The sequence below is a fragment of the Anomaloglossus baeobatrachus genome, chromosome 4 (assembly GCF_048569485.1).
Source record: "Anomaloglossus baeobatrachus isolate aAnoBae1 chromosome 4, aAnoBae1.hap1, whole genome shotgun sequence".
In the NCBI taxonomy this organism is placed as follows: domain Eukaryota; kingdom Metazoa; phylum Chordata; class Amphibia; order Anura; family Aromobatidae; genus Anomaloglossus; species Anomaloglossus baeobatrachus.
In genome coordinates, this window is record NC_134356.1 from 651,162,853 (window position 1) to 651,188,715 (window position 25,863).

The 25,863-nt window shown below is 49.0% G+C and overlaps 1 protein-coding gene across 2 annotated transcripts in view; it reads right to left on the reverse strand.

Annotated features, from left to right (window-relative positions):
- The window catches only part of DSN1 (DSN1 component of MIS12 kinetochore complex), a 117,624-nt gene extending 94,535 nt beyond the window's left edge, over positions 1-23,089 (reverse strand). Inside the window, exons 1-4 of one of the 2 annotated variants that reach the window (XM_075346478.1) lie at positions 23,012-23,079; positions 21,856-21,995; positions 15,641-15,877; positions 7,465-7,538 (exon numbers count right to left, since the gene is read on the reverse strand). In XM_075346478.1, coding sequence (XP_075202593.1) covers positions 7,465-7,538; positions 15,641-15,866 — 300 coding nt within the window. In that variant the 5' untranslated portion in view covers positions 15,867-15,877; positions 21,856-21,995; positions 23,012-23,079. Of the gene's footprint in view, positions 1-7,464; positions 7,539-15,640; positions 15,878-21,855; positions 21,996-23,011 lie in introns of both variants that reach the window. The other variant, XM_075346477.1, reaches the window with a different exon arrangement.
- Between the last annotated feature and the right edge of the window lie 2,774 nt (positions 23,090-25,863).

Below are 25,863 nucleotides of genomic sequence, written 5' to 3' on the forward strand. Positions count from 1 at the left end.
CTAAGCTGGCATCCGCCGAAGCATAGGTATGCACCTGATAATGCTTGGTGAAAGTGTGCAGACTGGACCAGGTAGCTGCCTGGCACACCTGTTGAGCCGAAGCCTGGTGACGTAATGCCCAGGACGCACCCACGGCTCTGGTTGAGTGGGCCTTCAGCCCTGAAGGAACCGGAAGCCCCGCAGAACGGTAGGCCTCTAGAATTGGTTCTTTGATCCATCGAGCCAGGGTGGCTTTAGAAGCCTGCAACCCCTTGCGCGGACCAGCGACAAGGACAAAAAGTGCATCGGCACGGCGCATGGGCGCCGTGCGGGAAATGTAGATTCTGAGTGCTCTCACCAGATCTAGCAAACGTAAGTCCTTTTCATACCGGTGAACCGGATGAGGACAAAAAGAAGGCAAGGATATATCCTGATTAAGATGAAAAGAGGATACGACCTTAGGGAGAAACTCCGGAATAGGGCGCAGCACTACCTTGTCCTGGTGGAACACCAGGAAGGGAGCCTTGGATGACAGAGCTGCCAGCTCAGACACTCGCCGAAGCGATGTGATCGCAACAAGAAACGCCACTTTCTGTGACAGCCGAGAAAAGGAAACTTCCTTCAGAGGCTCGAAGGGCGGCTTCTGGAGAGTAACTAGTACCCTGTTCAGATCCCATGGATCTAACGGCCGCTTGTACGGGGGCACAATATGACAGACCCCCTGCAGGAACGTGCGCACCTTAGAAAGACGTGCTAGACGCTTCTGAAAAAACACGGATAGTGCCGAAACTTGCCCTTTAAGGGAGCTGAGCGACAAGCCCTTTTCTAACCCCGATTGCAGGAAGGAAAGAAACTTGGGCAATGCAAATGGCCAGGGAGACACTCCCTGAGCAGAGCACCAGGATAAGAAAATCTTCCACGTTCTGTGGTAGATCTTAGCCGAATTCGACTTTCTAGCTTGTCTCATTGTGGCAACGACTCCTTGAGATAATCCTGCAGATGCTAGGATCCAGGACTCAATGGCCACACAGTCAGGTTCAGGGCCGCAGAATTCTGATGGAAAAACGGCCCTTGGGACAGTAAGTCTGGTCGGTCTGGCAGTGACCACGGTCGACCGATCGTGAGATGCCACAGATCCGGATACCACGACCTCCTCGGCCAGTCTGGAGCGACGAGTATGATGCGGCTGCACTCGGATCTGATCTTGCGTAGCACTCTGGGCAAGAGCGCCAGAGGCGGAAACACGTATGGGAGCTGAAACTGCGACCAATCTTGAACCAAGGCGTCTGCCGCCAGAGCTCTTTGATCGCGCGACCTCGCCATGAATGCCGGGACCTTGTTGTTGTGCCGGGATGCCATTAGGTCGACGTCCGGCACTCCCCAGCGGCGACAGATTTCCTGAAACACGTCCGGGTGAAGGGACCATTCCCCTGCGTCCATGCCCTGGCGACTGAGGAAGTCTGCTTCCCAGTTTTCTACGCCTGGGATGTGAACCGCGGATATGGTGGATGCTCTGTCCTCCACCCACATTAGAATGCGCCGGACTTCTTGGAAGGCTTGCCGACTGCGCGTCCCTCCTTGGTGGTTGATGTATGCCACCGCTGTGGAGTTGTCCGATTGGATTCGGATCTGCTTTCCTTCCAGCCACTGTTGGAAGGCCAGTAGAGCAAGATACACTGCCCTGATCTCCAGAACATTGATCTGAAGGGTGGACTCCTGGGGAGTCCACGTCCCCTGAGCCCTGTGGTGGAGAAACACTGCTCCCCACCCTGACAGACTCGCATCTGTCGTGACTACTGCCCAGGATGGGGGCAGGAAGGATCTTCCCTGAGACAATGAGGTGGGAAGGAGCCACCATTGTAGAGAGTCCTTGGCCGTCTGGGAAAGCGAGACTTTCCTGTCCAGGGACGTTGACTTCCCGTCCCATTGGCGGAGAATGTCCCATTGAAGTGGGCGCAGATGAAACTGCGCAAAGGGAACTGCTTCCATGGCTGCCACCATCTTCCCTAGGAAATGCATGAGGCGCCGCAAGGGATGCAACTGGCCCTGCAGGAGAGATTGCACCCCTGTCTGTAGTGACCGCTGCTTGTTCAGCGGAAGCTTCACTATCGCTGCTAGAGTATGAAACTCCATGCCAAGATACGTTAGTGATTGAGTCGGTGATAGGATCGACTTTGGAAAGTTGATGATCCATCCGAAAGACTGTAGAGTCTCCAGCGTAGCATTCAGGCTGTGCTGACATGCCTCTTGAGAGGGAGCTTTGACCAATAAATCGTCTAGGTAAGGGATCACCGAGTGTCCCTGAGAGTGCAAGACTGCTACCACCGCCGCCATGACCTTGGTGAAGACCCGTGGGGCTGTCGCCAGACCAAATGGCAGAGCTACGAACTGAAAATGGTCGTCTCCTATCACAAAACGTAGAAAACGTTGATGTTCTGTAGCAATTGGCACGTGGAGATAAGCATCTTTGATGTCTATTGAGGCAAGGAAGTCTCCTCTGGACATTGAGGCAATGACAGAACGCAGGGTTTCCATCCGGAACCTCCTGGCGTGCAAATGTTTGTTGAGCCGTTTTAGGTCCAGAACAGGACGGAACGAGCCGTCCTTTTTTGGAACCACAAAGAGATTGGAGTAAAACCCTTGCCCTTGTTCCTGAGGAGGGACTGGGATCACCACTCCTTCCGCTCTTAGGGAGTCCACCGCCTGCAGCAGAGCATCTGCTCGGTCTGGATGTGGGGAGGTTCTGAAGAACCGAGCTGGAGGACGAGAATTGAACTCGATTCTGTACCCGCGAGACAAAATGTCCGTCACCCACCGGTCTTTGACCTGTGACATCCAAATGCCGGAAAAGCGGGAGAGCCTGCCCCCGACCGGCGATGCGGAGGGAGGGGGCTGGAAGTCATGAGGTAGCCGCTTTGGAAGCGGTACCTCCATTTGCTTTCTTGGGGCGCGTGTGAGCCCGCCACGAATCTGAGTTTCTTTGCGTCCTCTGAGTCCCTTTGGACGAGGTAAATGGTGTCTTGCCCGAACCTCGAAAGGACTGAAACCTCTGCTGCCACTTTTTCTGCTGAGGTTTGGTTGTTCTGGGTTGTGGTAAAGAGGAGTCTTTACCCTTGGACTGCTTAATGATGTCAGCCAATGGCTCGCCAAACAGTCTATCTCTAGATAAAGGCAAACTGGTTAAACATTTTTTGGAACCAGCATCTGCTTTCCAGTCCTTTAACCACAAGGCTCTGCGCAAAACTACCGAATTGGCGGACGCCATTGAGGTGCGACTGGTAGATTCTAGGACCGCATTGATAGCGTAAGACGCAAACGCCGACATCTGCGTGGTAAGGTGCGCCACTTGCGGCACTGCTGGATGTATGATAGCATCCACTTTTGCTAAGCCAGCTGAAATAGCCTGGAGTGCCCATACGGCTGCGAATGCCGGAGCAAACGACGCGCCGATAGCTTCATAGACAGATTTTAACCAAAGGTCCATCTGTCTGTCATTGGCATCTTTAAGTGAAGCGCCATCCTCCACTGCAACTATGGACCTAGCTGCGAGTTTGGAAATCGGGGGGTCTACCTTTGGACACTGTGTCCAGCGCTTGACCACCTCAGGGGGGAAAGGGAAACGCGTATCTTTAGATCGTTTAGAGAAACGCCTTTCTGGGTGAGCGTCGTGCTTCTGGATTGATTCTCTGAAGTCAGAGTGATCCAACAAAGCACTCAATTTACGCTTGGGATAAAGGAAACGAAACTTCTCCTGCTCCGCAGCCGCCTCTTCTGCTGAAGGGGCTGGGGGAGAAATATCCAACAGCCTATTGATGGCTGAGATAAGGTCGTTTACCATGGCATCCCCATCAGGGGTATCCAGGTTGAGAGGGGTTCCAGGAATGGATTCCTGATCACTCTCATCAGACACATCACAGGGAGACTGATTGCGCTGAGACCCAGAGCAGTGTGATGACGTCGAGGGTCTTTCCCAGCGAGCTCGCTTAGGGTGGCTGGGGCTATCATCTGAGTCATAATCCTCGGCCTGTGAAGCCGGGGACCCCCCTGTGGGCTGGATTAATTCCAAGTGAGGGGGACCTGAGGACAGAGGCCTCGCCGTGCCCAAAGACTGAGCCCCATGCATAGATTGCAAGGTTTCAAGGATTTTTGCCATAGTCACAGACATATTATCAGCAAAAACTGCAAAGTCTGTCCCTGTCACCGGGGCAGAACTTACAAGCGTCTCAGCCTGGGTCACTACCTCTCCTGACTCCGGCTGGCGAAGCAGCACCGGGTCGGAGCATTGCACACAATGGGGGTCATCGGAGCCTGCTGGTAGATTAGCCCCACATGCAGCACACGCAGTATACACAGCCCTAGCCTTGGCAGCCTTGCGTTTTGAGGATGGCATGTTGTTGCTTCCACAGAGGGATCTGGGATATGCAGCCAGAAGCGACCTCACAGTGCAAGAAATACAATCCCTCTATATCCTACACAGTACACCGATACACCGTGAGGCCCTAGAGGGACCAGCACAGAAAAATCGCTTACCGCCCGCTTAAAAAGCGGGTGTGTGGTCGCCAGATAGCCCCTAGTCCAGGTCTCCCAGAGCCTTGCGTCCTTCCTCCAGCCAGACATGCATGTAATGGCTGCCGGCGTCCTGAGAGAGAAGGGGGGCGGGCCCTGGGCGTTCCTGACTAAGTGCGGGAAGCCTGCTTCCCTCTGTGCCTAGTGTGAGGGCTGGAGCATGTAAATCAGGCTCCAGCCCTCGTCGCTGCTAGCGAACAGCGTCTCTCCCCTACCCTGAATGACAGGGTGGGGGCGGGAACGAATCGGAGCTGCCGGCGTCCTAGGCCCAAAAAGCCGGGGACTCAATTTATAACCGCCGCCGCCGTAAAAGCGCGGACGGCGGATCCCCGGCGCACCACAAGTCACAGCAGCGCCGCCCGGTCCAGAGGGGGTCGGCGCTGCGTTCCCATACACAAAAAATCCCCCAGTAATCTGTAGGGACACTAACTCCAACGTTGCGGTCCCCGGCGCACTACAACACCCAGCCAGCCCGGAGTGTGTCTGTGCCTGCCGGGGACACAGAGTACCTGTATGATGCAGGGCCTGTCCCTGATCGTACTCCTGCTCCGTCTCCATCAGGTTCTAATGGGTCTGTGGATGGAGCCCGGCGTCAGAGCTGAGAGGCCGGCAGGATCCCACTTCCACAGAGCCCTACCAGGGGATGTGGAAGGAAAACAGCATGTCAGGCTCCAGCCCTGTACCAGCAATAGGTACCTCAACCTTACAACACCATCCAGGGGTGAGAAGGGAGCATGCTGGGGACACTATATGTGTCCTCTTTTCTTCCATCCGAAATAGTCAGCAGCTACTGCTGACTAAAATCTGTGGAGCTATGCATGGAATGTCTGACCTCCTTCGCACACAAAGCTAAAACTGGAGAACCCGTGATACCACGGGGGGAGTATAGCCAGAGGGGGAGGGGCCTTGCACTTTTAATGTAGTGCTTTGTGTGGCCTCCAGAGGGCAGTAGCTATACCCCAATCGTCTGGGTCTCCCAATAGAGCGCTGAAGAAATGAACGTTTATGATAACTGGGCAACGTAAACAGCGTTATAAACAAATTATTTTAAGCTGGTGATGGTTATCTGTATCTATCTACACATTTCACCTGCTGCATGTATGTATTTATGCATTTACTAGTATTGCATGCACACGTCACATGTTTCTAAGTAAATATATTTCTAAAGGTGCCATTAACATAAAATGTCTCTAGATGTTGGTAACAACCCATCCAATCCACACAGGCAAAGAAATCAAACCATACATGTCCATAAATGTAGTGATGTGTAATGAAAAATGAAACAGGGAAAAAAGTTTTTAACACATGAAGAGGTGCAAAAAGCCATAGAAAGCCATGACACCAGCTAAAATCTAAGAGTAATTAGAAAGCAATCCTGCCCCTTAGTGAAAAATAACATCAGCTGGTTGAACTGATGTCATATAAAAAGGTGTCCCAGAAGACACCTCTCATGATGGGTAAAACCAGTGAGCTCTCTCAAGACCTTTACAACCTTATTGTTGCAAAACATACTGCTGGCATAGACTACAGAAGAATTTCCAAACTACTGTAGGCTTCAGTGAGCACTGTTGGGGGTCATAATCCAGAGGTGGAAAGAACATATAGTTTCCCCATAAACTGGCCACAACCAGGTGCTCCTCACAAGAGGTCAGAGGAGTGATAAGAATTATCAGTACAGTTGTTCAGGAGCCAAGCATCACCGGTTTAGAGCTACAGAAAGATCTGGACTCAGCAGGTACAATTGTTTCAAAGAAAAATATTGGCAATGTGGTCACCCTCCATGGCCTGTATGCACGCTCACCATGCACGATGCGACTGCTAAACAAAAAGTATGATTGAGCGCGCTTAAAGTTTGCTCAATAACATTTAGACAAACCTGTGAGAATATAGTCTGGTCAGAAGAGACCAAAATTGAATTCTTTGGATGCCATGATACACACTATATTTGGAAGCCAAAAGGCACTGCGTATCACCCCAAAAACACAAACAGTGAAGTTTGGAGGCAAGAACATCATGGTGTGGGATTGTTTCCAGTATGCGGCACTGGCAAACTTCATATAATTGAAGGAAGGATGAAGGGACAAATGTACCAAGACATTTCTTGACAAATCTGCTGCTACCAGGATGATTAAGATGAAACGAGGGTGGACGTTTCAGCAAGACAATGATCCCAAACACACAGCCAAAAGAAACTCAATTGATGGCGGAAAAAGAAAAAGCTGCTTGGATGGCCGAGCCAATCACCTGACCTTGAAATTTATGGAAGGAACTAAATGCTCAGAGTTCATAGGAGCCCACAGTAACCTTCAGGATGTGAAAAGTGTTTGTTGGAAAGAATGGTCCAAATCACACCTGAGCAATGCTAGCAACTAGTTTCACCATAAAGGAGGCATCTTGAAGCTCTCATCACTAACAAAGGCTTTTGTACAAAGTATTAAATACATTTCAATAAGAGTGTTCAATACTTTTTCCCTGTGTCATTTCTCATTAGCATGCATCACTAAATTTATGCACATCTATGGTTTGATTTCTTTGCCTTTGTGGATTGGACGGGTTGTAATTGACAGCTGGTGAAAAATTCATGTCAATAGCAGCTTTAGCAACATTAAAATACATGTACCCGCTGTACATGTATAACACACACACACACACACACACACACACACAATCATTACTATATCATTACTATATAATTGACGAACAAGGTGGGAATGGCATTACGCGTAGGTGTTGTCTTGCCAAATTTACGAAGTGCAACATTTAAAACGCACACAGAGTAAAAACATAACACATACTACCCAAATGTTAAAGGGGAATTTAGGAGTCTGGTATATTTATTAGAAGAGTAGTGCTCCCCTCTCCTCAAGCGATGTGACCAATAACTGATTCACTATCCTGAAGGTGAAGGACATTACATACCTGAAAGCAAGACTGCAGAAGTTCTGACAATCGCTGACTTTCTGGTAATTCCAAGCTGATTGCTTCACTGAGTTCTTAAGAGAGAAATAAAATTTTTATTTACTTTGAGATGTGACTGTATATTACCATATTTTTCGGACAATAAGACACACCTTTTCCCCCAAATGTTAGGGGAAAGTGAGGGGTGCGTCTTATAGTATGAATGTAGGGCTGCGGGGAATGAGGGTGGAGCGGGTCATCGGGGGCACGACCAGGCTGTAGCAGCCTGCCGTGACCACGTGGGCCCGCTCATTACTTATGCACGCCCATCCTCCCGCCCATCTCTCAGCGCTGAAGCCAGCGCTGACAGGTGGGCGGGGTGATGGGCGGGGGATGCGCGGTTACTAAACAGCCGGCCGCATGATCACCCCAGGCAACTACAGCCTGGAGTGATCATGTGCGGCTGTATTCACTGCTCCCCACACCATCATCAGCGCAGGGTGCAGTGAATCAGTATAACTCACCGGCCATGATACCTGCAGCACCGCGATGTCCTCCTGTCTGTGCCGGCAGCGCTGTGTGGAGTCGGCCACGATCCCTCTAGCATCGCGATGTCCTCCTGTCTGTGCCGGCGGCGCGGCTGTGTGTGGACACGTGCGCGATACTGCAGGGATCGTGGCCGCCTCCACACAGAGCTGACGGCACAGACAGGAGGAGCGATGCTGCTTGAAGCGAGGAAAGGCGAGTATAAACGTATATTTTTTTTTTTGTGTGCCACAGGATGCAGGACATTGAGCAGGATGGGGGCAAATGAGCAGGATGGGGGCAAATGAGCAGGATGGGGGCAAATGAGCAGGATGGGGGCAAATGAGCAGGATGGGGGCAAATGAGCAGGATGGGGGCAAATGAGCAGGATGGGGGCAAATGAGCAGGATGGGGGCAAATGAGCAGGATGGGGGCAAATGAGCAGGATGGGGGCAAATGAGCAGGATGGGGGCACATACATATATTTAATCGAATGCACCAGCAGACTAGTAATTTTTGAAAAGAAAAAAAAGGTAAAGAAGGAGGTGTGAAGGACTGTCAAAAAAGGGAGATGTGCACTACTGTTTTGGTTTTTTAAAAAAAGAATTTTGTTTACTTACCGTAAAATCTTTTTCTTATAGTTCCGTATTTGGAGACCCAGACCATGGGTGTTTAGCTTCTGCCTCCGGAGGACACACAAAGTACTACACTAAAAAGTGGAGCTCCTCCCTCTGAGCTTATACACCCCCTGGAGAGCCAGTCCTATCCAGTTTAGTGCAAAAGCTGAAGGAGAATAGCCACCCACAAGTCGAACCGAGCAAGAACCGGAACAACCGAAGACTCTGTCCACGACAACAGCCGGTGATAACACAAGGAACAAGAAAATTGCCAACAGGCAACAGGGAGGGAGCTGGGTCTCCCAATACGGAACTATAAGAAAAAGAATTTACGATAAGTAAACAAAATTCTCTTTTTCTTTATCGTTCCTATGGGAGACCCAGACCCTGGGACGTTCCAAAGCTGTCCTGGGTGGGAATAAACAGAAAAAACTAAGTAGGCGGAGCCTAACTTCACAAGTGGGCGACAGCCGCCTGAAGGATGAGTCTGCCCAAGCTCGCATCTGCCGAAGCATGAGCATACACTTGGTAGTGCTTCGAAAAGGTATGCAGGCTAGTCCAAGTGGCAGCCTAACAGACTTGTTGAGCCTGGTGCCTAAAAGCCCAAGAGGCACCGACAGCTCTGGTCGAGTGTGCTTTGATCCAGAGTATGCAGCGCTTTCTCAAAGCGATGAACAGGGGCCGGACAGAAGGAAGGCAAGGAAATGTCCTGGTTAAGGTGGAAGGGAGAGACCACCATAGGAAGAAAGTCCGGAGTCAGACGGAGAACTACCTTGTCTTGGTGAAAAAACAAAAAAGGTGACTCCGAGGAGAGCGCAGCCAAATCAGAGACTCTCCTGAGAGAAGTTATGGCAACTAGAAAGGCCACCTTTTGAGAAAGACTATACAAAGAAACCTCCCTAAGGGGCTCAAAAGGGGGTTTCTGCAATACCGTGAGGACCAAGTTAAGGTCCCAGGGATCCAAGGGCCGCCGATAAGGCGGAATGATGTGAGACGCACCTTGCATGAAGGTGCGGACCTGAGCCAGCCGGGCGAGACGCCGCTGGAACAGCACTGATAGAGCTGAGACTTGTCCCTTGAGAAAGTTGAGGGACAGTCCTAGCTGCAGACCGGACTGAAAAAAAGAGAAGGGTCGGCAACGAGAATGGCCAAGGAGGATGGTCGGAAGAGCGACACCAGGACAGGAAAATTTTCCAAGTCCTGTGATAGATCTTGACGGAGGAAGACTTACGGGCCCGAGTCATAGTGGAGATGACTTCAGGAGGAATACCAGAAGCCGTCAAAATACAGGACTCAAGAGCCACGCTGTCAATTTGAGTGCCGCAGAATTCGGGCGGAAAAACGGACCTTGCGAGAGTAGGTCTGGACGGTCCGGAAGATGCCACGGCATCTCTACGGACAGATGGAGCAGGTCCGGATACCAAGCTCGCTTGGGCCAGTCCGGTGCAATGAGGATGACTCGACGGCCCTCCATTCTGAGGGGGAAACACGTAGGACAGACGAAACTGGGACCAATCCTGAACCAGAGCGTCCGCGGCGAAGGCCTGAAGATCGTGGGAGCGAGCCACGTAGACAGGAACCTTGTTGTTGTGACGGGATGCCATTAGGTCCACGTCCGGAGTGCCCCACTTGCGGCAGATTGACTGAAACACTGCCGGGTGCAGGGACCACTCGCCACCGTCCACGGATTGACGGCTGAGATAATCTGCCTCCCAGTTTTCTACGCCTGGGATGTGGACTGCGGATATGGTGAACTTGGAGTCCTCCGCCCATTGAAGAATGCGTTGGACCTCCAACATTGCCAGGCGGATGCGTGTCCCGCCCTGGTGATTGATGTAGGCAAACGCTGTCGCGTTGTCTGACTGGACTCGAATGTGCCTGCCCGCCAACAGGTGGTGAAAGGCTAGGAGAGCTAGAAGCACAGCTCTGGTTTCCAGCACATTGATTGAAAGGGCTGACTCGGACGGAGTCCAAGTGCCCTGTGCTCTGTGGTGGAGATATACCGCTCCCCAGCCGGATAGGCTGGCATCCGTGGTGAGAATCACCCAGGACGGAGTCAGAAAGGAGCGCCCTTGGGACAGGGAGAGGGGCCGAAGCCACCACTGAAGAGAGCTCCTGGTCCGTGGCGACAGAGCCACTAACCTGTGTAAGGAGGAAGGCCGCTTGTCCCAACCGCGGAGAATGTCCAGCTGCAGAGGGCGCAGATGGAACTGGGCAAAGGGAACCGCCTCCATGGATGCCACCATTTGACCCAGCACCTGCATCAGGCGCCTGAGGGAATAACGGCGGGGCCTCAGAAGAGAGCACACCGCTAGCCGAAGAAACTGCTGTTTGACTAAGGGCACCTTCACAAGTGCCGGCAAAGTGTCGAACTGCATCCCTAGGTACGTGAGACTCTGGGTCGGAGTCAGGATGGATTTGGGAAGATTGACAAGCCACCCGAATTGGGCTAGAGTGGCGAGAGTGAGCGAAACACTCCGCTGACAGTCTGCGCTGGATGGACCCTTGACCAGAAGGTCGTCCAGATAAGGAAGCACTGCCAACCCCTGGAGGTGCAGGACCGCAATCACTGCCGCCATGAACTTGGTGAATACCCGAGGGGCTGTGGCTAACCCGAAGGGGAGAGCCACGAATTGGAAATGATCCTCTTCTATCGCAAAACGTAACCTACGCTGGTGTGACACTGCGATTGGCACATGTAGATAGGCATCTCTGATGTCGATGGACACCAGGAAATCCCCTTGGGTCAGAGAGGCAATGACTGATCGCAGAGACTCCATGCGAAAATGCCGCACCCGGACATGCTTGTTGAGAAGCTTGAGATCCAGGATGGGCCGGAAGGTACCGTCCTTTTTGGGAACTAGGAAGAGGTTTGAGTAAAAACCTCTGAACCGTTCTCGAGCAGGAACTGGTACAATCACTCCGTTTGCCTGCAAGGATGCCACGGCCTGTGAGAAGGCGGCGGCCTTGGAGCAGGGGGGAGTTGAGAGAAAAAAAATCTGGCGGGCTGGAAGAGAACTCTATCCTGTAGCCGTGAGATATGATGTCTCTCACCCACTGATCGGAGACTTGCTTTAACCAAGCGTCGCCAAAGTGGGAGAGCCTGCCACCGACTAAGGACGTGGCTGGAGCGGGCCGAGAGTCATGAGGAGGCTGCCTTAGTGGCAGAACCTCCTGCGGACTTCTGCGGACGCGCTTTTGTGCGCCAGTTGGATTTCTGATCCTTAGCTGAGTTAGCGGACGAGGCAGAAGGCTTAGAGGATGACCAGTTGGAGGAACGAAAGGAACGAAACCTCGATTGATTCCTACCCTGGGCGGGTTTCCTGGTCTTGGTTTGTGGCATGGAAGTACTCTTCCCGCCAGTAGCTTCCTTAATGATTTCATCCAGCTGTTCACCAAACAGCCGTGAACCAGCAAAAGGGAGCCCAGCAAGAAACTTCTTGGAAGAAGAATCTGCCTTCCACTCTCGAAGCCACAAAATCCTGCGGATAACAAGAGAATTAGCTGAAGCCACCGCAGTGCGGTGAGCAGCCTCTAGCATTGCAGACATGGCATAAGATGAAAAAAGCTGAAGCCTGAGAGGTTAAGGTAACCATCTCAGGCATAGATTCCTTGGTGAGGGAATGCATCTCCTCTAGAGAAGCAGAGATGGCTTTGAGAGCCCACACTGCTGCAAAAGTCGGGGAAAACGTGGCCCCCGCAGCTTCATACACAGATTTGGCCAAAAGGTCAATCTGACGGTCAGTGGAATCCTTAAGAGAGGTGCCGTCAGCCACCGACAACGGTCCGGGCTGAGAGCCTAGACACCGGAGGGTCTACCTTTGGGGAGTGAGACCACTCCTTGACCACCTCAGGTGGAAATGGAAACCGGTCATCAGAACCACGCTTTGGAAAGCGTTTGTCAGGACAGGCCCTGGGTTTGTTCACAGCGGTCTGAAAACTGGAGTGGTTAAAGAACACACTCTTTACTCTCTTAGGCGAGGTAAACTGATGTTTTTCTGCCAAAGAGGGTTGCTCCTCTGAGACTGGCGGATTGAGATCCAGCACAGAATTAATAGAAGCAATCAAGTCACTAAGATCTGAGTCACCCTCAGAGAAATCGATGGGATACATAGCCTCCGAGCCACCCGTGAGGGCATCCTCCTCATCTTGCGAGTCAGCTCTTGAGACAGAGCCATGGGATGAGGAGGGGGAAGGAAACCCTGCGCCTTCTCTTAGAAGGACGGGGTCTGGGACCAGATGATGAATCCTCCGAGAGCTCTGATGGACGGAGGTCAGAGGATAGGAATCCTCTGTCAAGAGTATTAGAGGCACCCTGTGAGGAGGGCTGATGCATATTCATCAAAGTCCTGGACAAAAGTCCCATGGACTCAGCAAATGACTGGGATATGGACCTAGAAAAGGACTCTACCCAGGCCAGGGGTTCAGCCACAGGTGCAGCAGCAGCCTGAGAGACCACTGGGGGTGAGACTCCAGGCTGTGGCACCGCCAAGTTAGAGCAAACATCACAATGTGGACAGGTGCTCTGCTCATGCAGCAGGAGCTTACATGCAGTGCATGCAGAATAAAGCTTTGGAGCCTTGCTCCTTGTGTGAGACATGCTGCTGGAGTGGGGGCTTTGCAGAGAATGAACCCCAGGGAGAATATACAGAGGTCCACAACCGGAGACCGGCTGTGGCTTACCAGACCGCTGGGTGCGGTTGTTGTGTGCCCTCCAGATCTCGAAGCCCGGTCCCCCAGTGCACAGCACCTCAGCAGAGATGCAGAGTGCAGAATGTCCCAGAGCAGAGTAAACTCTGCGTGAGAAATGGCCGCCGGAGCGAGGAGAGGGGGCGGGACTAGGGGGCGTTCCTATAGGAGAGCGGGAACTGGAGGGCTATAGAGACCTGCAGGGGAGGATGGACGCCCCAGCAGTGGGGAGTGTCCCTCCCCTGTGTAGAACGGCCGCCGGGAGGAGCCGAGCCTGTCCCTCTGCATGAGTTACATGCGAGGGCAGGAAAACGAAACTAGGCCTCCGGCGAAGCCGGGGCCGAAATTTAAGCGGCGAGGCCGACAAGCAGGCACCATCGGCGTGGTTCTCAGGCAAAAGCTAGAGAACCCGCCGGAAAAGTCAAAATAATCATATACAGCATACTCTCCCCATACAATAAAGAACCGGGACCCCCAACACATAAACGTCTCAGGTACTTAGCTGCTGAGACGCAGGGCCAGGTCCCTGGGGATGAGTGCTCCGGTCCAACAGGATCCTCAAGGGGCTGTGGATGGAGACCGGACTCCTGCCAGGCATGGAGACCGTGCTGGCTCCCACTTCAAGCCAGAGCCCAGGAGGGATGGTGAAGAAGCGCAGCATGTAAGGCTCCAGCCTTGGAAATCAACCTTACAACACCACCGACACAGTGGGGTGAGAAGGGACATGCTGGGAGTCCAGACTTGGACCCGCTTTTCTTTTCAAAAATCAAACAAATCAGATGAGAATGCATGTGTGGATGTATGCCTCCTGAACACAAAGCGATAAACTGGATAGGACTGTCTCTCCAGGGGGTGTATAAGCTCAGAGGGAGGAGCTACACTTTTAAGTGTAGTACTTTGTGTGTCCTCTGGAGGCAGAAGCTAAACACCCATGGTCTGGGTCTCCCATAGGAACGATAAAGAAAATGGGGTTGTGGTGGTGCTCAATAAAGTAAATCAACAGATACACTAAAGTGCCACTCTTCTTAAAAGGCCACTTTACACACAGACATCGCTAGCGATGTCGCTGGTGAAAGCACCCGCCCCCGTCGGTTGTGCGTCACGGGCAAATCGATGCCCGTGACGCACAACATTGCTAACACCCATCACACTACTTACCTGCCTAGCGACGTTGCTGTGGCTGGCGAACCGCCTCCTTTCTAAGGGGGAGGTTCGTTCGGTGTCACTAAGCGGCCGCCCAATAGAAGCGGAGGGGCGGAGTTGAGCGGCCGGAACATCCCGCCCACCTCCTTCCTTCCTCATTGCTGGCTGGACGCAGGTACGTTGCGGTTCCTCGTTCCTGCGGTGTCACACACAGTGATGTGTGCTGCCGCAGGAACGACGAACAACCTGCGTCCTGTAACAGCAACGATATTTGAGATTAGAACGACGTGTCAACAATCAATAGGCCGGATGTGCGTCATGAATTCCGTGACCTCAACGACATCTCGTTAGCGATGTCGTTGCGTATAAAGCCCCCTTAAGGCTGCCTGTGACCCTAGCTGGTTTCCTGGCTTCCTTTACTGGAGCGGTGAGCATCAGGTGACAATTGCAGCCGCTGACTGGCTGCAGTAGTCAAGTTTGTCATAGCTGGAAAATAAGAATAAAGGGTGCTTTAAACGCTGCAACATCGCTCACGATATATCGTTGGGGTCACGTCGTTAGTGACGCACACACGGCGCAGTTAGCGACATCGCAGTGTGTGACACCAAGGAGCGATGATCAACGAGCGCAAAAACGTGAAAAATCGTTGTCCGTTGACACGTCGCTCCTTTTCAAAATATCGTTGCTGCTGCAGGTACGATGTTGTTCGTCGTTCCTGCAGCAGCACACATCGCTGTGTGTGACACCGCAGGAACGATGAACATCTCCTTACCTGTGTCCACCGGCAATGAGGAAGGAAGAAGGTGGGCGGCATGTTCCAGCCGCTCATCTCCGCCCCTCCTCTGCTATTGGACGGCTGCCGTGTGACGTCGCTGTGACGCCACACGAACCGCCCCCCTTAGAAAGGAGGCGGATCGCCGACCAGAGCAACGTCGTAGCGAAGGTAAGTCCGTGTGACGGGTGTTAGCGATGTTGTGCGCCACTGGCAGCGATTTGGTCATGACGCACAACTGACCGGGGCGGGTACGCTCGCTAGCGATATCTATACCGATATTGCAGCGTGTAAAGTACCCTATAGAAGACATTCAGCCTTGATTTTGAAATTGAGGGATAATTTCAAGCTAATAAACTGTAGTGGGCAACACAAAACCTAGAGTTACATAAATCTGTATCCAAATAAGAATTCAAAACTTCTGACATTGTTTAAATACACCAATCCCAACCTGTTGCATTGTGGTAGATTGGAGGCAATGTCCTACGTCTCTTGCCAACAGATCTTCTTAAAGATTTTCTCCTTTGCTTGGGGCTGGGTGAGCTCTCTTTAAATGACAAGTTGTCTGAACTGTTTTTCTGTCTCTTTGCAGGGCTTGTTACAGCTGCACATGGAGAAGAGGAGGCAGCCTTCCTTGGACTTGATCTAGTAGGGGAGACATTATGAATGGTCTCCATTTTCTATATACCTATAAGATACATAAAAAGTAAGCAAGTGTGATATGTCCTCAGTATATTAAGAGCATTGCATCACTGTTTAACTAGGAGTGGCTAAATATACCCAACAGCAAGTAAAATCTACAGATGTCTACTAGTAATGAGCTGGTCAAAAACTTGGGAACAAGGAGTATACCATGCAAAACAGTTTATTCATTTGTCAAAAACAGATAGACATTATGACAGTGCATAAGAAAGGACAAGAAATGTTACATATCAAGGGAAAGTGAGACAATCCAATATAACTGTCATAGACTAGTAGTTAAATGCATGGACGGAGACAGTGTAAGCTCAGAGAGGATATTACTTGCATATAGACCTGTCCCATATAAAGTGCATGTGCCTAGATTTATAAGGGCTGTATCATGCTCATCATTAATCACACACTATTACCAAAATATTATCTATCCCAACGTACATTTCCACTTTTTTTTTTAACCTTAAAGAATAGTGAATACACGGCTTCCTCAGAAGGAAGGGGGGGGGGGAATAGGGGTCTGCCTAACTATCTCCAGCCAGTGTTATGAAATTTATAGCCAACTCTCAGGTTAATCAGTTGAAACAGTTGCGTTTGCAGCACGCACGTGCGTGTTAGATCTGCAGCGTTGTACTTTAATCTCCGGTGCTCTTGTCAGTCAACCTCGCAAGGTGTGTATGCGATGCAATCGCGGTCAGATCTAACATACACGCGACTGTTTCAACTTATTAATCACTACTCAGACAACCCTTTTTCCATTTACAATATTCCCCAATGTGAAATAAAAGCAGCCTAACCTCACCTCTGGTGCTGGGTCTCTTCACTTTCCTTCACACGTAACTGACATCTGGAAGAAGGTAGAGAGGATCAGCAGTCGCTCTCACTTCTTCCATATGTAAGTATTGAATAATGAAAGTGAAGCGGCTCTTTAGCGCTGCTGACTGACTGCAATGTCACAGGAAACACAGCACTGAAGAGTAGAGGGCTGTTTATATTTTACATGAGGGAATATAGTAATTAAGAGAAGTTGTCAGAGTAGTGGATAATCCCTTTAAAGTTTAAGCTTTAGCAGGCACTTTTTGATTGGCACCACTCCTCTGTTTTCAGACGATTTCAAGAATCAGGGGGAATCAAAGAGCACAGTGTAAATAGAGCAGTGGCTGATCACGTGCATTGATACTTCATTCATTATGAGAGCGCTGGAGATGGCCAAGACCTGCATTCAGCTCAACTTCAGCACTCCCGTAAGAACAAATTTGTAGGGGATCTAAGCCAGGGGTCTCAAACTCGGCTGGGTGTAAGGGCCGCACAGAGAAAAAAAAAAAAAATTGGGGGGGGGGGGGGGCGCATTCTTTGCAGGACAAAGTACATTTTTATTGGTACCAAATACTTTTTTTGTTGTTTTTTTTTTTACACACCTTTGGATCACTGATTTTGAAAAATGTTTCACTTGTTTATTATAGCAAACGTGCACATTGTTTTTAAATATAATTTTTTTTTTTTACTACACATTTCTTGTAACTAAAGGGTGCTTTACACGCTGCGACATCGCTACCGATATATCGTCGGGGTCACGTCGTTAGTGACGCACATCCGGCGCCCGTAGCGACATCGCAGCGTGTGACAGCATGGAGCAACGATCGAAAAATCGTTCAAAAACGGCGATCGTTGACACGTTACTCCTTTTCTTAATATCGCTGCTGTCACAGGTACGATGTTGTTCGTTGCTCCTGCGGCACTAAACATCGCTGTGTGTGACACCGCAGGAACGACGAACATCTCCTTACCTGCGTTCACCAGCAATGCGGAAGGAAGGAGGTGGGCGGCATTTTACGTCCCGCTCATCACCGCCCCTCCGCTTCTATTGGGCGGCTGCTTAGTGACGCCGCAGTGATGTCGCTATGATGCCGAACACACCTCCCCCTTGAGGGAGGGATTGTTCTGTGGTCACAGCGACATCGCTGACAAGGTATGTGCGTGTGACAAGTGCAAGTGCCGAAGCAATAATGTTCGCTACGGCAGCGATCCCCACATATCTTTACAACGACGGGGGCGGCGGGTGATGTCGCAGCGTGTAAAGTACCCTTAAGTCTAACAATTAGCAATATATAGAAATTTTGACCAACATATTTTAGTAATGTTCCCCATCTTGTTTTAACGTGCCCATCCTTGTCCCTATCTTGTAGTAATGTGCTTCATCCTTGTCCCCATGTTCTAGTAATGTGCCCATCCTTATCCCCATCCTATAGTAATGTCCCGAGCCTTGTCCCCATCTTATCTTTATGTGGCCATCCTGTACTAATGTGTTCATCCTGGTCCCCATCCTATAGTAATGTCCCCAATCTATAGTAATGTGTACATCCTTGTTCCCCATCCTTGTCCCCTTGTAGCACTGTCCCATCCTATAGTAATATCCCCATTCTATAGTAATGTGCCCACCTTGTCCCCATGCTATAGTAATGTCCACAGCCTTGTCCCCATTCTATAGTAATAATGTCCCCATCCAATAGTATTGTGCCCATCCTTGTAATGTCCCCATCCTATAGTAATGTCACCAGCCTTATCCCCATCCCATAGTAATGTGCACACTTTGTCCCCATCCTGTAGTAATGGGTGGGGGAGGGGCAGCGGCAGCTGAAAGGGGGCAGTGGCTGTAACTTACAGATTGCTCTTCTTCGCTTCCACAGACGCCGAAGTGAAGGTGAGGGAGCGGTCTCTGGCCCCAAATCCAGTGATTGGAGAGATCGGTCACAAGGCCGGTCTCGCCAATCAGAGCTGGGGGCGGGTGAAACAAGTCACCCAGCTCTAGCCAATGATCCGTGCTATAGCTGCACTGATCTTGGCTGGATTTCAATGTTGCAGTCATTTTCAATGGCTGAAACATTACAGTGGCTGTGATTGGCTGAATGGTGTCAGTCAGCCAATCACAGCCTCCATAGGTCCGGGGAGGAGACACTACCCCTCCTGAGGTCAGGCAGAGGTCCCCCTCCTCCCCGAATCTAAGGTACTTGCAAAGTGATCGCACCCACCGGGGCCGCGATTTCGCCATGACGTACTGGGTACGTCATGGGTCCTTAAGTAGCTGGGAGCCATGACGTACCCAGTACGTCATAGGTCACTAAGGTGTTAAGCCGACCTTCATACACACACACACACAAAATAAAACCACTATTCTTCTCACCTGTCCCATGCTCCATCCGCTGCCTCCCCTCTGCTTCGTGCGGCCCCCAGGCCCGTGCCCCCGGTGACTATCGCGGCAGGGGCCGCAGCCCCTCAGCAATTTATGTCAGATGATTGTATTGCCGGCGCGAGAGCGCAGCGCCAGAAAAACATTCATCTGACATAAACCGCAGACAGTGGCTGCGGCCCCTGTACCTGCCGCGATAGTTAACAGGGGTGGGCATGGGGGCCGCAAGAAGCCGCCTGAGGGGCCGCATGCGGCCCGCGTGTTTGAGACCCCTGATCTAAGCAGTCAAACCCCCATTAAATCGGGAAACTATCCCATAGAAAATACCCCAATACTCACAGGACCCATGCAGTATAGTCTGGGAACTTTACAGACAATATTAGATAGGATAAGATTATATTGGTTTTGAGGTAGTTGTGACTATTTAGCTAATGCTACAGGGCAACACCCTAATTCATCGTATTTTATTTGGAATCCCATTGACTCGGTAGAAATGATGAAATATTGGGGTCTGGTCCTTCACATGGGCATTGTGAAGAAACTAGAAATTCGCCAATACTGGAGTACTGATATTTTATATCAAACTCCAATATTTGGCATGGTCATGACCCACAAACGGTTTGAGGCCATTCATAAGTTTCTACATTTTAGGGACAATGCGGACAGCCTTCCCCGCAATGACCCGTATTTTGTTAGGCTATGTTCACACTAGAAAAATTATTTTTCTTAAGAAATTTCTTAAGAGTGAAGGATTAGTGCACCTGCGTTAAAAAACGCACCAAAAACGCACCTGCGTTTTCGGTGCGTTTTTACCGCTGGTTGCTCCCTGCGTTATTGTGCCAATTATCTATGGCAAATAACGCAGTTAGCTGCAGAAAAGAAGTGACATGCTCATTCTTTTTCTTAAGAAAATCTACTGAAAGAATTTTCTTAAGAAAAAAAACGCAGTGTGCGCACAGCTAATTTTTTTTGCCATAGGTTTTGATGGGTAATGTCTGCAGAAAGGTTACAAGAATTTCTCAAGAAATTTCTGCAGCAAAAACGGACCAAAAACGCAGGTAAAAAACGCAGTGTGTGAACATAGCCTTAGACTGTTCAAAATTCGGCCGGTCATCGAGCGCCATCTGACTTTTGGAGCTAATTTTCCATTCAAAAAGTCAAATGTTGCTCCTTGCCTTTCGAGCCCTGCTGTTCGCCCAAACATTTGATTTCCCCCACATATGAGGTATCTGTGTACTCAGGAGAAATTGCACAATAAATTTTATGGTGCAATTTTTCCTGATGCCCTTGTGAAAATGCTATATTTTATGGCTAAAATAACATTTGTGTGTAAAAAAAAAAAAAAAGTAAAATTTAAATTTTTTCTTCCACCTTGTTTTGGTTCCTGTGAAACACCTAAAGGGTTAATAAACTTTGTGTATGTGGTTTTGACTTTTGAGCAGTTTGAGGGGCGCAGTTTTTAGAATGGTGTCACTTTTGGGTATTTTCTGTCACCTAGGCCCCTCAAACACACTCCAAATATGATGTGGTCCCTAAAAAATGTTTTTTGTAAATTTTGTTGGAAAAATTAGAAATTGCTGATGAACTTTGACCCCTTCTAACTTTCTAAAGAAAAATAATTTTGTTATGAAAATTGCACTGGTGCAAAGTAGACATGTGGGAAATGATATTTAGTAACTATTTTCTGTGACCTGTCTTAGATTTATGGGCATAAAATTTCAAATTTTGAAAATTGAGAACTTTCAAAATTTTCCCAAAAAAAAAAAAAAAAAATCGGTTTAAGGCTGTGTGCCCACGGGCGCTCGTACCTGCGGATGTATCCGTAGGTACGAGCGCATGTTTCCCGCAGCTGCCCACCGGCGTCCGCAGCTATTTTTAGATGAGAGATTACAGCGGAATAGCTGCGGGAAACATGCGGACATTCATGCGAATTACCTGCGGACGTCCCGGCCTCTATCTCCATAGCGGAGAGCTGGGACATCCGCAGGTAATTCTGCATGAATAATTGACATGCAATTATACGTGCGGATGCGGACATCCGCAGCATGTTCGGCAACCGCACTTTCCGCAGCGTGGACACAGCACTCCCCATGTCCCATAGGATAACATGGGGAGTGACTGTACATGCTAAAACCTGCGGATTTATCTGGAAAATCCAGATAAATCCGCTTGTTTCCCGCGGCAAAATCCGCAGATGCAAGCTCTCGTGGGCACATAGCCTAAGGCCCTGTGCGCACTAGAAAAAGGAATTTTCTTAAGAAAATTCCAGAGGCTCAGTAAGTTTTCTGCACCTGCGGGAAAATACCGCACCGAAATCCGCATGCGGTTTGTTGCGTTTTGCTGCAGATTTGGTGCGGAAATGCCGGAGCCAGCGTCCGACTGGCTACCGGAGGAATCTCCAGTAATACCAGGCCTGGCCGCGGTTACCTGCACTGAACTCCGGAGCTCTCACCTGAGCTCCGGAGTGCAGCCAGGACTAAACTGCGAGCGCCGAGTGATTGATTCCCCGGCGATTGCTGTTTAGTTCAGGCCGGGCTGATCTCCGGAGCTAAGGTGACAGCTCTAGAGAGGCCGAGCTGCACTCCGGAGGATGGACATCACAGCAGAGGAGGAGCAGGACCAGAGGGCAGCGACACCCATCAGACTGGACTGCCTCCTAGGCAATTATAAACGGCCTGGGCTCATATACGGTATTCTGGAACGCTGTATATAAGTGCTCAGTGGTGGCCGCCGCAGCTTACAGTTGCCAAAACTAGTGACAGGTACCCTTTAAGCTTTCTTCGTACCTGCGCATTACAGTACTTTGATCTGCCTTCAGCAGGGCCTGCACATGACTGCAATGCCAGCCTGGGCTGGATAGGAGGATGGAGATTGCAGCAGAGGCGCCGGATCGGAGGGCAGCGGCACCACAGGACCGGACCTCCTCCTAATCGGAAAGTATTATAAAAGTGAGTATTAGAGTGTGTGCCCACAAAGAGTATTTGCAGTGGTTTGGACGCAGCCTACCTCAGCTGCATCCAAACCGCTGCGGTGTACAGTACAAGCATAGTGGACGGGATTTCTAAAAATCCCATGCCCACTATGCTTTTTTCAACAGTAAACACTGACCTGCGGTGTGTCTTTCCATACCAAAGCATGTCAATTGTTAGCTGAGGAATAGCATGCATCCTCCGTAGGGAGAACACAAGTGATAGACCGCAGCGCACTAAACACTAAACCCTGATCGTGGGTACTAACAGCTACGGTCTCCTGCAGAGTAGACATGCGCCCCCCCCCCCATGAGGACTCACTGCGTTCTGAACACAGCGAGTCCTGATCGTGGGCACATACCCTTATTTTTTTTTTTTTTTAAGTTCTACACAGCAGCCTGGGCTCTTGCATACAGTATTCAAGAATACTGTATATAAGGGGGTCACTGGTGGTGGCCACAGCTTGTAGTTGTAAAATCTGGTGACAGATTGCCTTTAAGCGCTTCTGCAAAATGATCATCACCAATGAAGAACCCTGCAGCTTATAAATGACCAAACATGTAAAATAAACATGCACTGCACATCCCTGTGGACACATCCGGCTCCAGACACTGTGCACCTGGAGAATCAGGACTAGTCCAACTGTCTCCAACCTGTGACTCTCCACCTACGCCCACCCACACTACAACTCCCAGCATGACCCAGTAATTACTGGCTAGGAGTTATAGTTATGAAGCTTCTGAACACACACAGCTCGGGATACACGGACACTGTCCCTTTATAGACTGCTGCAGAGTGACAACTGCTAATATACCCTGAACGCTTCAGGCTGGGAGCTCTGCAACTGCTGGAAGGTAAACACGGATATATGAGGAAGACGGCAAACCGGATAACAAACCGTCCACGATATATATATATATATATATAAAAAAAAAAAAAAAAAGAAAAACCGGAGCACAGAGAATATACCTACCTAACCGGCGGCGCCCGGGAACCACGGTCTGTGTACCCGGATGTCAGGAACAGCTAGCTGCTTCCCTCACAGCCAATAGGAGCCTGTCTCAAGAATTCACCAATAGCGATTCAGCTCTGCCTCAGCGCTCACGTGGGGTAAAACGACTCATGTGATTGGTCGGGTGAGAGGAGGTTTGGGCGCGCTTTTTTTTTCAAGAAGACGCTGATGAGTTTCCCCTAAGCTGAGGTAACGGCCGTCAGACGAGCCTGTGCCCGTGACGCAGTGACTCACCACACCTAATGGCGGACTGTGACGTAACGGCCTAAGGCCCCATTCAATATTGCATTCTTATCTTTTTTTTATTATTATTATTCTTATTTATTATTTATTTGTGCCAATTTTGTTTCTATATTGTATTTTTAGTTCTATACTTGTACTTATACTTATATATATATATATATATATATATATATTTATATATTATTACTATATTATTATATATATTATATACTTTTATTATATATATATACTTTATTTCTATACTTGTACTTATACTTATATATTTTATTTCTATACTTGTATTTTTAATTGTTTTAGACTCTGAGTGGAGTTTGTATCTACTGGATTCATCTTTATACATTTTTTTTTAAAAAGTCATGGGTGTAAGTGAAGAGGCAAATTGCATATTAAAAAGTCATAAGATGTGTTGAATATATTCTGCCATTTTTGTAAAATCTACCACTAGACACGTAAACTTGTGGGAGATGCAGTGGAACCTTGGTTTATGAGAACAATCTGTTTTGGGAGTGTGCTCGTAAACCAAGTTACTTGTCCAACAAAGCAAAATGTCCCATATGATTGGCCAGCGTGCAGATGTCAAAGGCATGAGCCGCTTGCCTCTGATTGGTCAGTGCGCTGCCTTTGAGAAGCGCTGACAGCAGAAACTCCTGCATCGTCGTGATGGTTACCGGATACACATACCTGCGGACTACAAGAACCAGGTGGTCGCCGAGGGAACGGAGGGTAAGGTGAGCATAATATGTGTGTTTGTGCGGACTGCAAGAGTGCGTCAGAGCGTGGTGAAAGTACACAACTAGAAGTGTGTGCGGTATTTGGTAGTACAGCAAATATTGCTCGTAAACAGAGTTACTAATTTACAGCAAGCTTTGCTCGTATAGCGAAATACTTGCACACCAAGTTACTCGTAAACCGAGGTTCCACTGTAACTGAAATGTGGGAAGACAGAAGTGTCTGCGAACTGCTTCTATTATTTCTCCTTTATTTTTTCTTGGTACTTTTAGGCAGTCTAATGGCTGCTTTACACCGAACGATCTCATTAGCGATGTGACACGCCAGATCGTAGATACGATTTGCCGACATAGCACATAGGTCGTTTTGCGACCGGTGCTACAAAAACGACCTATGTGCGATCTCGGCAAATCGTATCTACGATCTGGCGTGTCCCATCGCTAACGAGATCGCTAGTGATATCGTTGTGTGTAAAGCAGCCTTAAGGCTTTGTGCCCACAGGACTCTGTATCCATGAATTTTCAAGCGGGAAACCTGCAGATTTATCGGGATTTTCTAGCTAAATCCGCAGGTTTTAGCAAGTACAGACATTCCCCATGTTATCCTATGGGACATGGGGAGTGCTGGGTCCATGCTGCAGTATGTGCGGCTGCGGAATATGCTGCGATGTCCCGCAGCCGCACATAACTGCATGTCAATTATTACTGCAGATTTACTTGCGGATATCCCTGCCCTCCACTATGGAGATAGAGGCCAGGACTTCCGCAAGTAAGTCACATGAATGTCCGCAGGTGTACCGCAGCTATTTTGCTGGAATCCCGCAGCTATATGTAGCTGCGGATTCCGGGCAGCTGCTGCGGGAAACCAGGTGTGAGCTCCCGTGGGCACATAGCCTTAGCAGACAGGATTACAATGACCGATAACACCTCTATGCACAGCTGATAACACGGGATTGTATAGCGAAATACTCGCACACCAAGTTTCTCATAAAGCGAGGTTCCACTGCATAGCCTTTATTAACGCTCTTTCCCACCGTGCAATTTTCTGTTTCCAATTTTTTTTTTTTATTTTATTTTTTTTTTTTTTTTATATTTATTAATTATTTTTTTTGCTCCCCTTTTTCAGAGAGCTGTAACTTTTTATTTTTTTTTTATTTTTCCATCAATCTTGTCATATGAGGGCTTATTTTTTGTGGGATGAGTTGTACCTGTGAATGAAACAATGAGTTTTACCATATAGTGTACTTCAAAACAGCAAAAATATTCCAAATATGGAAAAATTGCAAAGAAATAAAAAAGTGCGATTGCATGATAGTTTTGGGGGTACTTTATTCACCGTGTTCACTATATGGTAAAACCGATGTCTGTGTGATGTCTCAGGTCGGTACAAGTTCGTAGACACCAAACATGTATAGGTTTACTTTTATCTAAAGGGTTACAAAAAATTTGGACGTTTGTTCCAAAAAATTGGCACCCTGTTGACGTCATTTTCTTAAATCTGTAACGTTCAACGTTCTAATTTTTTGGGATCTGGGGCTCAGTAATACTTATTTTTTGTGCTTCGATCTGACGTTTGTAATGGTACCATTTTTTGCAGATGCTACGTTTTTATTGCCTATTATTGGATTTTGTGCAGAATTCTCAACAACCAAAAAGAAACGTAATTTTGTCGTTTTAGATTTTTTTTTTTCTTTTTTTTTGCTCCTACGCATCTTATAGATCAGATTAATTGATTTTCTGAAAGCGGCGATACCAAATATGTGTATATGTTATTTTTTTAACCCTTTAATTTTCAAGGGGGAGGTGACTTGAACTTTTTAGGTTTTTTTTTTTTTTTTTTTT